This window comes from Anopheles maculipalpis, chromosome 3RL, assembly GCF_943734695.1.
Source record: "Anopheles maculipalpis chromosome 3RL, idAnoMacuDA_375_x, whole genome shotgun sequence".
Classification (NCBI taxonomy): domain Eukaryota; kingdom Metazoa; phylum Arthropoda; class Insecta; order Diptera; family Culicidae; genus Anopheles; species Anopheles maculipalpis.
Genome location: NC_064872.1, coordinates 83,959,563 through 83,972,412, shown reverse-complemented (window position 1 = coordinate 83,972,412; position 12,850 = coordinate 83,959,563). Strand labels below are relative to the sequence as shown.

Sequence of the window (12,850 nt, the reverse complement as noted above, 5' to 3'; positions counted from 1 at the left end):
CGGAATCTCGATGGATACATAAATCTTTCCATTTCTGGTCGTCACTGAGCACCGCTCACTACAGCACGATCCATTAAATTTATTTTCTCTTTTTATGTTTGTTTCTTTCTTCTTCTGCCATGTGCTTGTGTTCACCGCTCACCATCCCCCATCCCCCAGGCGTCGACAACACGCTCAAGGAGGACGGATATCATGTGTGGCGATTGAAACATTTCAGCAAACCTGCCTACTGCAATATGTGCCTCAATATGCTTGTCGGGCTCGGGAAGAAGGGTCTCTGCTGTGTGCGTAAGTAATCTTTGCTACTATTCAACAATTGTAAGCACAAATTTATTACTGAAATCTTCCTAACTTTTTTTGCATAAATCCATAATGCACTACCTGGAACTCGTTAGTCTGCAAATACACGGTACACGAGCGTTGTGTTCAGCGGGCTCCCGCTTCCTGCATCGCTACCTACGTAAAGTCGAAAAAGTCAAAGGCCACTGCCTCGTTCCAGCATCACTGGGTCGAAGGGAATTGTTACGGGCGCTGTTCGAAATGCCGCAAGCGGATCAAAGCGTACAATGGAATCACTGGACTGACCTGCCGATGGTGCCGTATGATGGTGAGCACATTCTCCCCCGTACAATTTGCAGTGGAATGTAAAGTAACCGTGTAATGAACCACATATCGGATTTACATACTCCTCACTTGTTATCCCGTGGCCCGCATGAGGTCTTTGATTTACACGTGTTTAATTAACGTTATTTTTGAATCAGAGCCAACCAGGCTGTTTTACGACGGTTTATTTTCCTTTTCCTGCAGCATTTTGAGGTTCACATTTTTTAACGATGCTGATTTCTTACTATTTGGTCGTTGGATTTGCAATGAAGACGTCTCGTAGCTTACGATTATTTTAATTTAATTTTCAATGGAGACGCCTGGTAGTTTACCTTAAATCAATTTTCATGATCAAAATGTTGAATAAATTATTTGCAAGATACTTTTTACCACATTTGCTAGATACTAGATCCCACTATGTTTGTAAAATTCTGACGCTACGGAATGTAAAATAATCTACCAAACAATGATTTGCAACAAATACAAATTTATGTACGTATCCGTCTTTTTTATGATGTATGGAAACAGACAAACGGAAAAAAATCCTCGCTTCGTTACAATGAACGAGCTTTCACGAAGCTTTCACTCGCTTTAACCATGCAGCTCACTCTCACTCCGTATCATTTGCAGCTTCACAACAAGTGTGCCACGCTCGTGAAGGCTGAGTGTACGCTGGGAGAGTTTGCCAACCTCGTGCTGCCACCGACCTCCATCTGTCCGGCCGTGCTCGATCGTCAGAAATCGATCAATTTCACCACCAACAAGGGAAAGGTAAGTACCGGTACAAAACTCATTTATTTCCTTTCCATCACACACACATAGAAAGAGGAGTACAAGAAAAGAGAAAAAGAGGGAGAGAAAACGATAAACAAAACAGAAAAATGCAAACACAAACTGGCGTTATTGGCAATCACTTCATGCCTGCGGCATTTGTCTGCGTCCGGTGTTGATAGATTGCTTACGATTAATTTATTCAATGTGTGTGTAAAAATCATTAATTCAAATCACTGTATGCCGTAAAACTGGTTTCAAGCAAGATTGAATTCGTGTGTATGTTTTTTTTTTACTGTTAACGATGTTTTGATTAAATTAACGATTTTTTCATTCCATTTGCAATTGAATTATTTTAACATTCCTCGAAAGGCTGTTGCTTTACTCAAGTGTACTAGGGGAAGGCTTACATTTTTTGCATCACATCTCTTCCTTCTCCATTGTTTTCCATTGCAGAGCGTACCATCGACAATACACTTCCAAATTTCCAGCGACCCGGGATGGTGTCCGCTGCTCGTATTTATCAATCCCAAAAGTGGTGGCCGGCAGGGCGATCGCATCCTGCGCAAGTTCCAATACCTGCTGAATCCGCGCCAGGTGTACGACCTGTCGAAAGGTGGCCCACTCGAGGGCCTCACGATGTTTAAGGACGTGCCCAATTTCAAGGTAATTTGTTGCGGTGGTGACGGCACGGTTGGCTGGGTACTGGAGGCAATGGATAGCATCGTGTTACAGTCGCAACCATCGATCGGTGTAATCCCGCTCGGTACGGGTAACGATCTCGCCCGCTGTCTGCGATGGGGCGGTGGGTACGAGGGCGAAAGTATTCCCAAAATTTTGGACAAGATCAATCGTGCCTCTGTCGTTATGCTGGACCGGTGGAGTATCGAGGTTAAGAACAATCCGTTGGCCGCCGAAGAGACGCCCACCGTCACGAGCATGCCCGGGCACAAGGTAACGCTCGCCTGCACAATCGATTTGCAGGAATATGTCCTTTTTGAAAACTTCTCCATATTTATTGCTTTTCTCATCGCATTATCCCTTCGTTACCCCTGTTTTTTCCGCACTTCCCGAACAGGTGACGCTGTCCGAGAATGTGCAAAAGGTAATAGAGCTCTCGCATCGCATAATTGCTGAAAAATCTGTGATCCAAACCAACGATGATGATGTTGAAAATAGTACAAACGCGACCGAGCTACCAACCAACGGCACGACGCAATGTGCCCAACTGAGCGACAATAATGGTACCGCGGGTGTGCCGGATGCGTCGGACCGGGGTGAAGTCACCACCGCCACACCACCTCCGACACCGACCTCCGCCACACTGGGCCACACTACCGAGCGCATAATGGAAGGTTTCATAGCCGAGCATGCCAATAGGGGCACGGTAGCGCTGACCAACGGTGGGGCAACGGTAGTGTCCGGTGTCGACACGGCGGCTAACACCGTCACCAACACCAATAGCACCGACGTCGATAATGGCACCGTGTGTGGGAACGATACAGCGCAACGTGCAGCGGACGATACCGTGAATAGTTCCTATCAGCAGCAACAGCACCATCACAGCAACGGCGGCACCACGGACAAACCGAGACCGGAGAAGAAAATTATCGACCTACCAAAGTTGATAAAACCGCAGGTCGGATCGGAATTCACCGTCCCGTACAACATTGTCAATAACTACTTTTCCGTGGGTGTGGTAAGTAGACGCCAACGCTCGATCACGGTACATACAGCTCCGCATTCGATATCACCGTACCCGCCCCGCCCTGTGCGTGAGTGCTGGTGGAAAGCGAAAAAAGGCGGAAAATAAAATAAACCGCAACGGTATTATCTGTACCGAATAGAGTGTGTGTGTGTGCCTGCCGTGGGGAAACTTGCCAGCAAAGTCGTTTGAAGTAGGCGATGAAAAGCGGTCCAGGAAATGGTACGCCTTTAACAGCACTTCTTACGGGTGACCACAACCGAACGGTGCTGGCGAAAAACCATGAGAAAAATAGAAGTACACGCACAAAGAACGGCATAACAATTTGCTTCTTTCGTCGCAAAACGAACAGATTTGCGACCTTTCCCCTTCAGTAACGAGGACATATTGGAGTTCTCCAGATGAACTTTTATTTACACTCGACCGATGGTTAGACACACCCGAGCTAACCAACCAACTCGCTCACTTTTGCTCTCGGAGCCTCGCCAGCTAGGGACGAGGTTCCGTTTATCGAGTTGGCTAATTTGTCTACGGTCCTTAAAGTTAGCTGCACCGGAATAATGGCGAGCCCACCCTTGTCTTTTGGAGGAAGGGGGAGGAGGAGGGGGGTAAGGTTTTCGAGGTTTAGCTTGTGCATTGTACGACTAACAGTGCCGATAACAGTTACACTTCCAGTTTCCGGTTGACCTGGTTCTTTAACACACACCGAATACCGTGTAGCGAAAGCAACGGAAGTATTTTTATCGCGCATGATGGCGAGAAATTAAACAGTAATTAGTGTGTCGTTTGGGAATTAAGTAGTGCTAGTGCACCGTTCCTCGTTTGTACACTATTACCGATGTTTTTAAAAGCAGATTTCGTTCGCCGTATTCCTCCACTCCGGTCGTGCTGGGCTTTTTTAATTATTCAAACTATCAGCTGCAGCTGTTGTTGGTGAGATCGTGCCCATGTAGGAAAAGGCCTTCTTCAAAAGCTGGCACCCGAAGGGCAACTGTACAATTGTGTGTACCGTTTGTAGAAGAAGTATTCAATAAGCTTAGTAACACCATTCATCCGTCGGCGAGTGCTACACTGTACACTGTCCAAACCAAAAGGAAGGTACTTTTGCATGTTTTGAAGTATGTTTGTTTGGTGTTTCCAGTGGTAAATAGTGGCTCGGGCCTTGGCCGTATAAAGCGGTATGCTTTATGGTGAGAATTATGCTGCATATTGTATGATGGGAAGCCGTGCAAGACGGTTCCGAATTCCATGGTAGAACGCTTTGAACGCGAAGTGCCAATGCTTATTTGCTTTTAGAGTGTTGTTTTATCAGAAGTACAAACGGAACCGGAAGCGTCTTGTAACTTTTATTGATTTAAAGCTCAACGCTTTGTTCTGGGTAGGAATTCTAATTGAAAACAGGGAACTCGATGCAGTTAATTTAAATCTTCTGCTTTTGTAGTAATAAACAGCTTTTGTATTGTATGATCATGGGAACTTTTTTTTGTTGCGAAGTGATAAAAGCTCACCAAAAAACCCATTTTTCTCTTTTGGTTGAATGAAGGATCTCATAAACGTTTTTTAAAGAAAGATTTACTCTTCATATTACTCTATTCCTTTCACCATTCCTTGTATCACGCTACGTGTCCATCCGCAAACAATATATTTTGTGATTTTAGAAACCCTCGACACGACTAAGCTTCTTCACCCTCACATATCTCCTAGTCAACATCGTCCCTCCTCTCAATAGTCGTTTATTTAAAAACTGTTGCAAACCCGCAAAACAATTTGTCTGTCCGATTATGCTTATACCGTTTGACTGCCGGTTCGAAGCCGGTGCAGTTTGCAAAAAAAATGTATTGCTTCCGCGCCGTTTCGCACTGTAAACATCGCGTAGTCCGAATTCCGAATTTGAAATTTTTGCAAACGCTGCAAAAGGATTATGAAAATATATTCCACCCCATCCCGAAAAAGTATTCAACCGGTACCGGTCATAAATAATGGCACCCCCCAGGCTCCACGTGGGATTCCAACGAATTCAAACACACTCGCGCCCCCCCAAAAAATGCCATCATCAGCGGCATCAGCAGGGAACATCAAAGCATAATTTTCACCCGTACAGGCCCCCTACCAAGGGTGTCGCCCAATCAAAGTTGCATAAGCCTGAACTGCCGAAAACTTTTAATTGGTAGTAAATTCGTGTGCGCGCATTTAACATTCCAGCTCATAAATAACTTCTGTTCCGTTCCACACACACACACACACGCACGCAAACACACTCAATGGAAATACTTGTGTGCTTTTTTGTCATTTTTCGTAATCTACTCCCCGAAATCAACTATCCTTTGGCGAAGAGTTCGTCTCGAGTTGAGTGGTGCTAAAGCTACCAGTCACGACACAAGAAATTAGCATAGAAACAAAAGCTTCTCCCCAACTACCGGAACACAATCAGCAAGCATTCTAACCGGAACGGCACTACTTCCTGTCCAGTAGTGTACGTTGTTTTGTTTAAATCTTCTTTCGGAACGCTAGGCTCCTTCGAGGGGATCTTGAGTTGGAACTATCCCCCGGCGCACGCAAGCACCTTTTTTTTTTTGTACAATCAACCCGAAGTGAGCCCACAAACATCGTTCCTATAAATTCAGTGTCTGACACCATGGAAAATGTACTTTGCTTGGATGAAATTGCTTCCGCACTTGTGCGCCTGAGTTTCACCTTCATGTACACAAATACGCCACAGCGAAGTGGCTTTTGCAGTGTGATAAAAATCTGTTAACTGTCTCAAGTCCGTACTGGGACTCCCACGTTCGGTTACCGCTTGCGTCCTTTTTATTTCTTTGTAGATCGTTACGATTGAAGCTTGCGATTTTAAATTTGCCCACCTCCCCGATTCTAGCTACCATCTGACCATTATTCGACGTAATCCGGGTCAACTTTTACTTCGGTTGGTGTGGGTTAGCGGTAACTTAAGCGAGTCTATTTATAGCACCAACGCAAACCAAACCTGTAAAGCAATTATAGCAAGGGAAACGAGTGTTATTAGCTATTCCACCATTTTTTTTTCTCTTTCGTTACTCAAAGAAGCTCAAGGAATTGGGGTAGAAAGGTAGAAATTAAAAATAGGGATTGGTTCGAACGGCTTCCAAGACTTGACGAAGAATTGCTTACCTCTAGTGCCGGTGTCTTTGTGACGCCGTGTCTCCTATTTCTCATCCCTTTTTTTTTTTAGAACAGCAGCAACAACTCAGAGCGACGTGAAATGTAATTTAATTAATTTAACGATTAAAAGCAGTTCACTTTCGCCAAACCGAACGAGCTGGTACGGGATGGCCGGGATTAAACTGCTAAATGAATTCGACCCGCACCGCGGGTCGTTTGCTTGCTGTCGGGATGGTGTTTTCTCCCGGTGGGCGAATGGATATTGGATAACATGGGATATCGCTATCAGCTAATTATCTTGCCCGTTATCATGCCCACACACACACAAATCAGTATCCAATTGCGCCGGTACAATACATCCACTAGAGCATGGCTAATTACGGGTCCCGTAAGATCATCTAGATTGGTGAGGGATTTTAAATTGAAACGAGTCGAATGTCGAAGGTACCGGCCATGAATTATAAATACGATCCTCTCTGTGGCCTCCATTCGTCCCAATCCTTGTTTCGAAATAATGAGCGATAATCTTGTATCGCGTGACTGAGGTCCGTCTTGGCAGTAAACTGCCGATAATAGGATTAGGAGCGAGGAAACCCTTTGCTTTGGGATGTTTTCGGGAGGGGTCAAACAATCGTTTAGTGTTTCTTTCTTCTCTGAACCAACCGTTACCGTTTTCTTCTTCACAGGATGCAGCAATCTGCGTAAAGTTCCACCTGGAACGTGAGAAAAATCCACACAAATTCAACAGCCGCATGAAGAACAAGCTTTGGTACTTTGAGTACGCCACATCGGAAACGTTCGCTGCATCCTGCAAGAATCTGCACGAAAATCTGGAGATTGTGGTAAGCGCTTTTTGGTGATTTATTTAATCTCATTATTCGGAACTTTATTCCTCAATTTCCTACCACCAAATTCCAGTGCGATGGTGTTTCACTTGAGCTAGCTAATGGCCCACAGCTGCAGGGCATTGCGTTACTAAATATCCCCTACACTCACGGTGGCTCTAATTTGTGGGGCGAACATCTGTCCCAGAAACGTATGCGCAAGGGCCCATTTCGCAAGAAGCTTAAAAACTCCGACAAAGAGCTGTCGGCGAATAGTTTCAACTCGGTCGATCTGTCAATCGCCATACAAGGTAAGTCCTAGCTCCTAGTCTTGCACTCGTATTACATTTCTTGTGCATTGCCATTTCTAGACATTGGCGATCGAAAGATAGAGGTGATTGGGCTGGAGAATTGTCTCCATATGGGTCAGGTACGAACGGGTTTGCGAGCGTCCGGACGTCGGCTGGCGCAATGTAGCGAAGTAATTATGACCACCAAAAAAACCTTCCCAATGCAAATCGATGGTGAACCCTGGATGCAGGGCCCGTGTACGGTAGGTGATCCTTTCGGTATGTCTCCCAAACATCCCTTACTAACACACATATCCCTTTTGCATTCCCTAGATTAAGCTAACCCACAAAAACCAAGTGCCAATGCTGATGGCACCCCGGTCAGAGAAAGGTAGCGGATTCTTTAGTTTTCTGAAGAGATGACTTACGAGAAAATCTAGCAGCGATGCCGTCCCGATCGAGGCCTAATAGGACGGTTTACCACAAAAAAAAGCCACCACGAGCAACCGACTGCACATTCAACGGGATTGTTGGCCACAGAGGTAGACAGAACGTAAACTGATAGCTTTAATCTAAACGAACCAAAAACGAAACCCTTTCCCCCACATAAACACTACGTATCCGAAAACTTTCAATAGGCGAGCGATTTTGGTTCATCAACTTCATGCAACCAGCGTCAGTTTAAACGGTTTTCCCCAAGGACCACATAAAAATTTACACAAACTACTACTACCCTCCACGTCCGCGACCAATATAAACTAGTACAAATGTTAAAGAAGTTAATCAAAATACTACATCCTGACATCACAATCCCCATACGAGAGTAGTGAAGCTGGTTTAGTCGCTGTGGGTTCAATAATGAAACGTCTGTAAAGGTGAGATGGACCGCGCGAAGCTCTCTATTAAGTTTTTTCGCTCATGAGCGCCCGGTAGGGAAACCTAGCACCACCTAGCACTAAGATCTGTTTCATCCTTAATATTATCTTAAGCACCGAGATGTACCGTAACATGTATTGCTGTCCAAATATGGTTTTGTTCGTAGCTCGTCAAACGAGCCCAAAAATCTGTTGTTAACTCATAGTGATAGCGAACCGTTGTTATATGTTCACCGTTTATCGTGTAGCGAGATGTCGCGAGATGAAGTTGCTATCCATAAGCTATAAGCACGCACACATAACTGCATCAGCTCGTTGAGCCAACCTATACTCATAATCTCATCTGAATGGAATCTATCGATTTGTGTGGTAATGTTGTGGCGAGGTTCATGCGCTCCCTGTACTGTATTAGTTGAGAATATACAAGCCCTTATTATAATACTAGATTTACCCAAAGTCATATTATAAACCGACGGTAAGCACACTCGACAATAACATCGAGGCGTGTGTTATGTATCGTACAAAACGGAAAAAACACAACACAAAAGGAAGGAAAATGCGACACAAATTTATTGTTCGCTGCTGTTTGTGACTGGTTCATGTGCTTTAAAAACAAATGGAATATTTTACAGATCCGCGTTGACTGGCTGGTAGGAAACAATGGTATATCAGCAGCAAAAGAACCATAAAAAGCACTCTTTTCTTTGTTCCACCCATTTTCTTTTGATAACCACATACATATCGTTGGGAAGAATGTAATGTTGCATGATTTTTCCTTACATTTTGGTTAAATTTTACACAATTTACTAAACCAATTCAAATCGCCCCTTATCTACAAATGACCACTTGCTGTGCTTTATTGATTCTCTTGTTGCCGATGTCGGCTCGAACCCTTCTGAAGCAGGTCACAGGACAGGATAAAGTATTTCTAATTCAATGTTAAGTACCGGTGTAAAGTTTCTACGCCTCCTATCAGAGGGTATAGAATAAGCTTCTAACCGTATGGTGGTACGCTGTGTCATAATTCTATCAACTGCACATACTACTCGAAAAACAGACTAACGTAGTGAGAACGATCATGTACAGAATCTCACTCTAAACCTATACAGCAAACGCTAGTCCCCGCTTTCGGGTAACTAACGGATGTCCTGTAAATACACTTAAACGGCTATCGTAAAAAATCGAAGTCTCGAATTAGAAGATATTGTTTATTTGCTAAACAAACGTACTCATTCGTACTGGAGTCATCCAAAAGCCGGTAACATCTAGAGAATCTCTATCGCATCGAAATACTACGCAACGTAATATAAGTGTATGTGTATGGGTGTACTTGTATAGGTTAACATAAGTAATCATAACTAGCGAAACGATAACGGAACTGTAAATGCTGTTCTCTAAGTAACTTTTAATTCGCATCAGCAATTCACGGCACCAGCTACATTGCGCTACGCATCTTTTTTGTTTCGATTCAGTTAGAAACGTTTTTTGTTTTTTACTTCGAAAAAAAGGGAAAAAACAAAACAAACACCACAGTAGCAGTTAACAAACTAATGATTAAAAATTAATCAAAATCGAACTGTCGAGGTTCGCGGCATGATAGAGCGTAATACATACTACTACCCAGAGAGACCAATATAATTGCGTACGTTTGAGGGAAAGGAAGAAGGGCATGATTGTATGGTAAGCACTGGAAGACTGGCGATGGTGTTGGGAGGACCAGCTGAGAGATAGGAACAAATTTAAAATCCAAACCTCAAAATGGCCCAGTTGGTTTGAGCCTGTACGAACAAAGATCGTGTAAAGAGGTGTAGGGTATAGCTAATAATGCTAATTATAATGATAATAAACAACTGAAATTCTAAAGTAGCTTAAGATGATCACTATTAGCATAACCTAAGGTAGATTCTATCGAGCCATGCTGAAAGCAAGAGAGATTTAATGTAGAAAGCTAAATCAGACTCCTATACACACTGACACACGCACACAAACACACTAAAACACGGTACCGGAAGAAACGGACGTACTTCCGGAATGTTTAGATAGCAAAACAATAACTAAGATTACGCATCATCACTAGTCAAATGCATCAGAGAAATGCGGAGAACTATCGGAAAAGGGAATTAAAGTGCTAATGTCGTGTATGAATGTTACACACAAATGTGCTTTCACGCAGAGCCATTTCTCACTCATGAACTCGTGTCACTTCCCATCGAACGAAACGTTTCCTGTGCGCATACTTTTAAACAATCGACCCATCGGTAACGCTATCCTGTGCCATACCGGTGGCGGTGGCGGGTTTACGGGCGTACGGTACTCAAGTGCACGAACAAAGGCCTGAGCTTTCGCCGGGTTGGTCAGGATATGCGCAGGTCCGGGGTGAGCAGTAGTTTGAGGCCTAAAGCTGTTTTTATACAATACGGTGTAGCAGAGATAACGAGACACATGTCCGAGCACATGTCGGGTGTATAGAAGGAGAGGAAGAGAGAGAGAGAGAGAGAGAGAGAGAGAGAGAGAGAGAGCGGGAAAAAGGGAACGATATTTTAAAACTTTCGAACTGTGTGTTACTCTAAATATGGATCTGAACTTATTTTTAAGAGTAGTAGAATAGCGAATTGTATATTGTACATAAGACACTAAACTTCAAATTAATCGTAAACGCTAATATGATACAAGCAAATAACCGCAACCTAGTACATAGTGGATATCTTCTAGGCTGATAATAATATTATTATTTATGAACTGTTTATTATTTATTAAGCAATTACGGCAGTGATTTTTGTTTAATTATTCCATTACTTGCACAGGGTGTGACAAGAAATGGACCAATTGTTAGTTTAGAAAATATTTATAATCCTGTAAGGATTGTTCTACACAGGGGGAACGCGATCCAGATGGGATTTGAACTTCTGTCCTGTCGTATGAAGACAGGTGTCGTTGTCGCATCGACCACCGGCCCGCTACCACAACGTGTAAAATTTATGAGGTCCTTTTAAAAAAATTCCGATATTTCCAAGTATTTGATATTACACTAAAATTTCACTTTCTCGAAACTTTCCTCGATCCTCATCCTTGTAGCTTGCAGAAGTTTTTTTTTTATTGTCCTTAGAAATTTTTCGGACATATTGCTTCTCGGATGCAGTGGTAACGCTTAAAGAATCATCTTCCCATGGTCCGATTGTTTCCCAGTTTCGACGATCATCTTGGGTGTGATCAGGGCTGGTATCAAAACCTCGTAACGTCTTCTTTCAAAATTTTCATTAAATCAACTCGAATTTTTCTCATGGTTTCCTGTCACACCCTGCACAATATTCATTCTTTTCTTTCGTACCTATTTAACATCGATTTATGTCCGATTTACTTACAATGTACAAAACAAAAGTAAATATTTAATCCACTATTGCCGGTGTGCCGCATGAGTGGGTGATACGTACGGTAGAAGAGTAATGAAAAATAATTATTTAAAAAAAGACTTGTAATTAATGGTACTTATTGCCTGCAAAGAACACACAAACATTCGGACCAAACGGGGCACTAGTAAGAATTTAACAGAAAAGGAAAAAACCAAAGCGAACGAAACTGCATCTTATCGGATGCGCACATGTGTATTGATGGAAAGTTGTATGAAGCAACCAGTAATACAACTTATATGCACAAGAGAAGAGAAAACCGATCTTTACCATGGATGTATTTTACTATGCATGTACTGTACGGGCGAGAGAACTCCTAAGGGTGGAACCTGGGGTGAATCCGGCCGAAAAGGGATTCTATTATTTTGGTGGACTCTCCCCCAGTTTCGTACCTATAGTCGTCTTACCCTTTATGTATTACGCCCAAGATATATTTGTAATCTCATTCTATATATATATGTGTGTGTGTGTGTGTGTAAGTGTAAATCATTTAAACACACACGTCAACGTTACAGCTAGAAAATCAAAGAACACAAAACCATAACTGTCCACACAATCTGTCCCGTACGTATATGTTCGTGTAGGAGACGTCGCTAGGAAGCTAAATAGGGGTAGCACGGAAGAGAGCGTTCAATTTTTCCAGAACGGATTTTTTCCGTTTCTTCAGTCCTACCAAGTAGATTTGTGTACCAGTAGTATAGGAGAATTATTTCTAATGTACCTCGTTCTGGGACAACGCAATTGCATACCAATTGTTCTTGTGCTTGTATCTGTCCGTTGCTAGAGCACCGTTTATTAAGTGTAGCTTTTCTGTGCGCCTCTATCGTGCTGGCGATCGGTCTGTTTTGCTTCATCTTTCATCTGTCTGTCTGTTTCATCTTATTCGAGTGTGGATTGTATCCTCCCATGGCCGGCGAGGCTTCGCTCTCCCGTTCATATTCAGAGGCTTACCTCACTCTATTTTGCCTTTCGACTTCTAAGAGTCATTTCGGCGGCTTATTTTCTCGCTTGATGATCGGGTGGTTATCGGTCAGTTGTTTGCCTTTTTTTTAATTCTATCTTATTCCTTTTTACAAAGCTTACTATTTCCTTAACACACTTTCCATCTTCATCCTTCCAATGCTTTTCTAATGCTTCGAAAGATAGTCCTGTGGGGTGGGTTATATTTGGAACATTCGAAGATCATGTGTCTGGCTGATTCTGGCACCTTGCAAAGTTCGCAATTTGCCTCGCTAAC

General features: G+C 43.2%; 2 protein-coding genes across 2 annotated transcripts in view; one reads left to right on the top strand and one right to left on the bottom strand.

Annotated features, from left to right (window-relative positions):
- Positions 1-7,802, top strand: part of LOC126561486 (diacylglycerol kinase 1) — a 483,147-nt gene extending 475,345 nt beyond the window's left edge. Inside the window, exons 10-18 of the mRNA XM_050217662.1 lie at positions 160-288; positions 396-607; positions 1,234-1,374; positions 1,831-2,328; positions 2,453-3,073; positions 6,904-7,059; positions 7,136-7,352; positions 7,413-7,594; positions 7,665-7,802. Coding sequence (XP_050073619.1) covers positions 160-288; positions 396-607; positions 1,234-1,374; positions 1,831-2,328; positions 2,453-3,073; positions 6,904-7,059; positions 7,136-7,352; positions 7,413-7,594; positions 7,665-7,754 — 2,246 coding nt within the window. The 3' untranslated portion in view covers positions 7,755-7,802. The remainder of the gene's footprint in view (positions 1-159; positions 289-395; positions 608-1,233; positions 1,375-1,830; positions 2,329-2,452; positions 3,074-6,903; positions 7,060-7,135; positions 7,353-7,412; positions 7,595-7,664) is intronic.
- The window catches only part of LOC126562905 (MIT domain-containing protein 1), a 458,992-nt gene that overhangs the window by 199,093 nt on the left and 247,049 nt on the right, over positions 1-12,850 (bottom strand). The gene's annotated exons all lie outside the window — the stretch shown is intronic.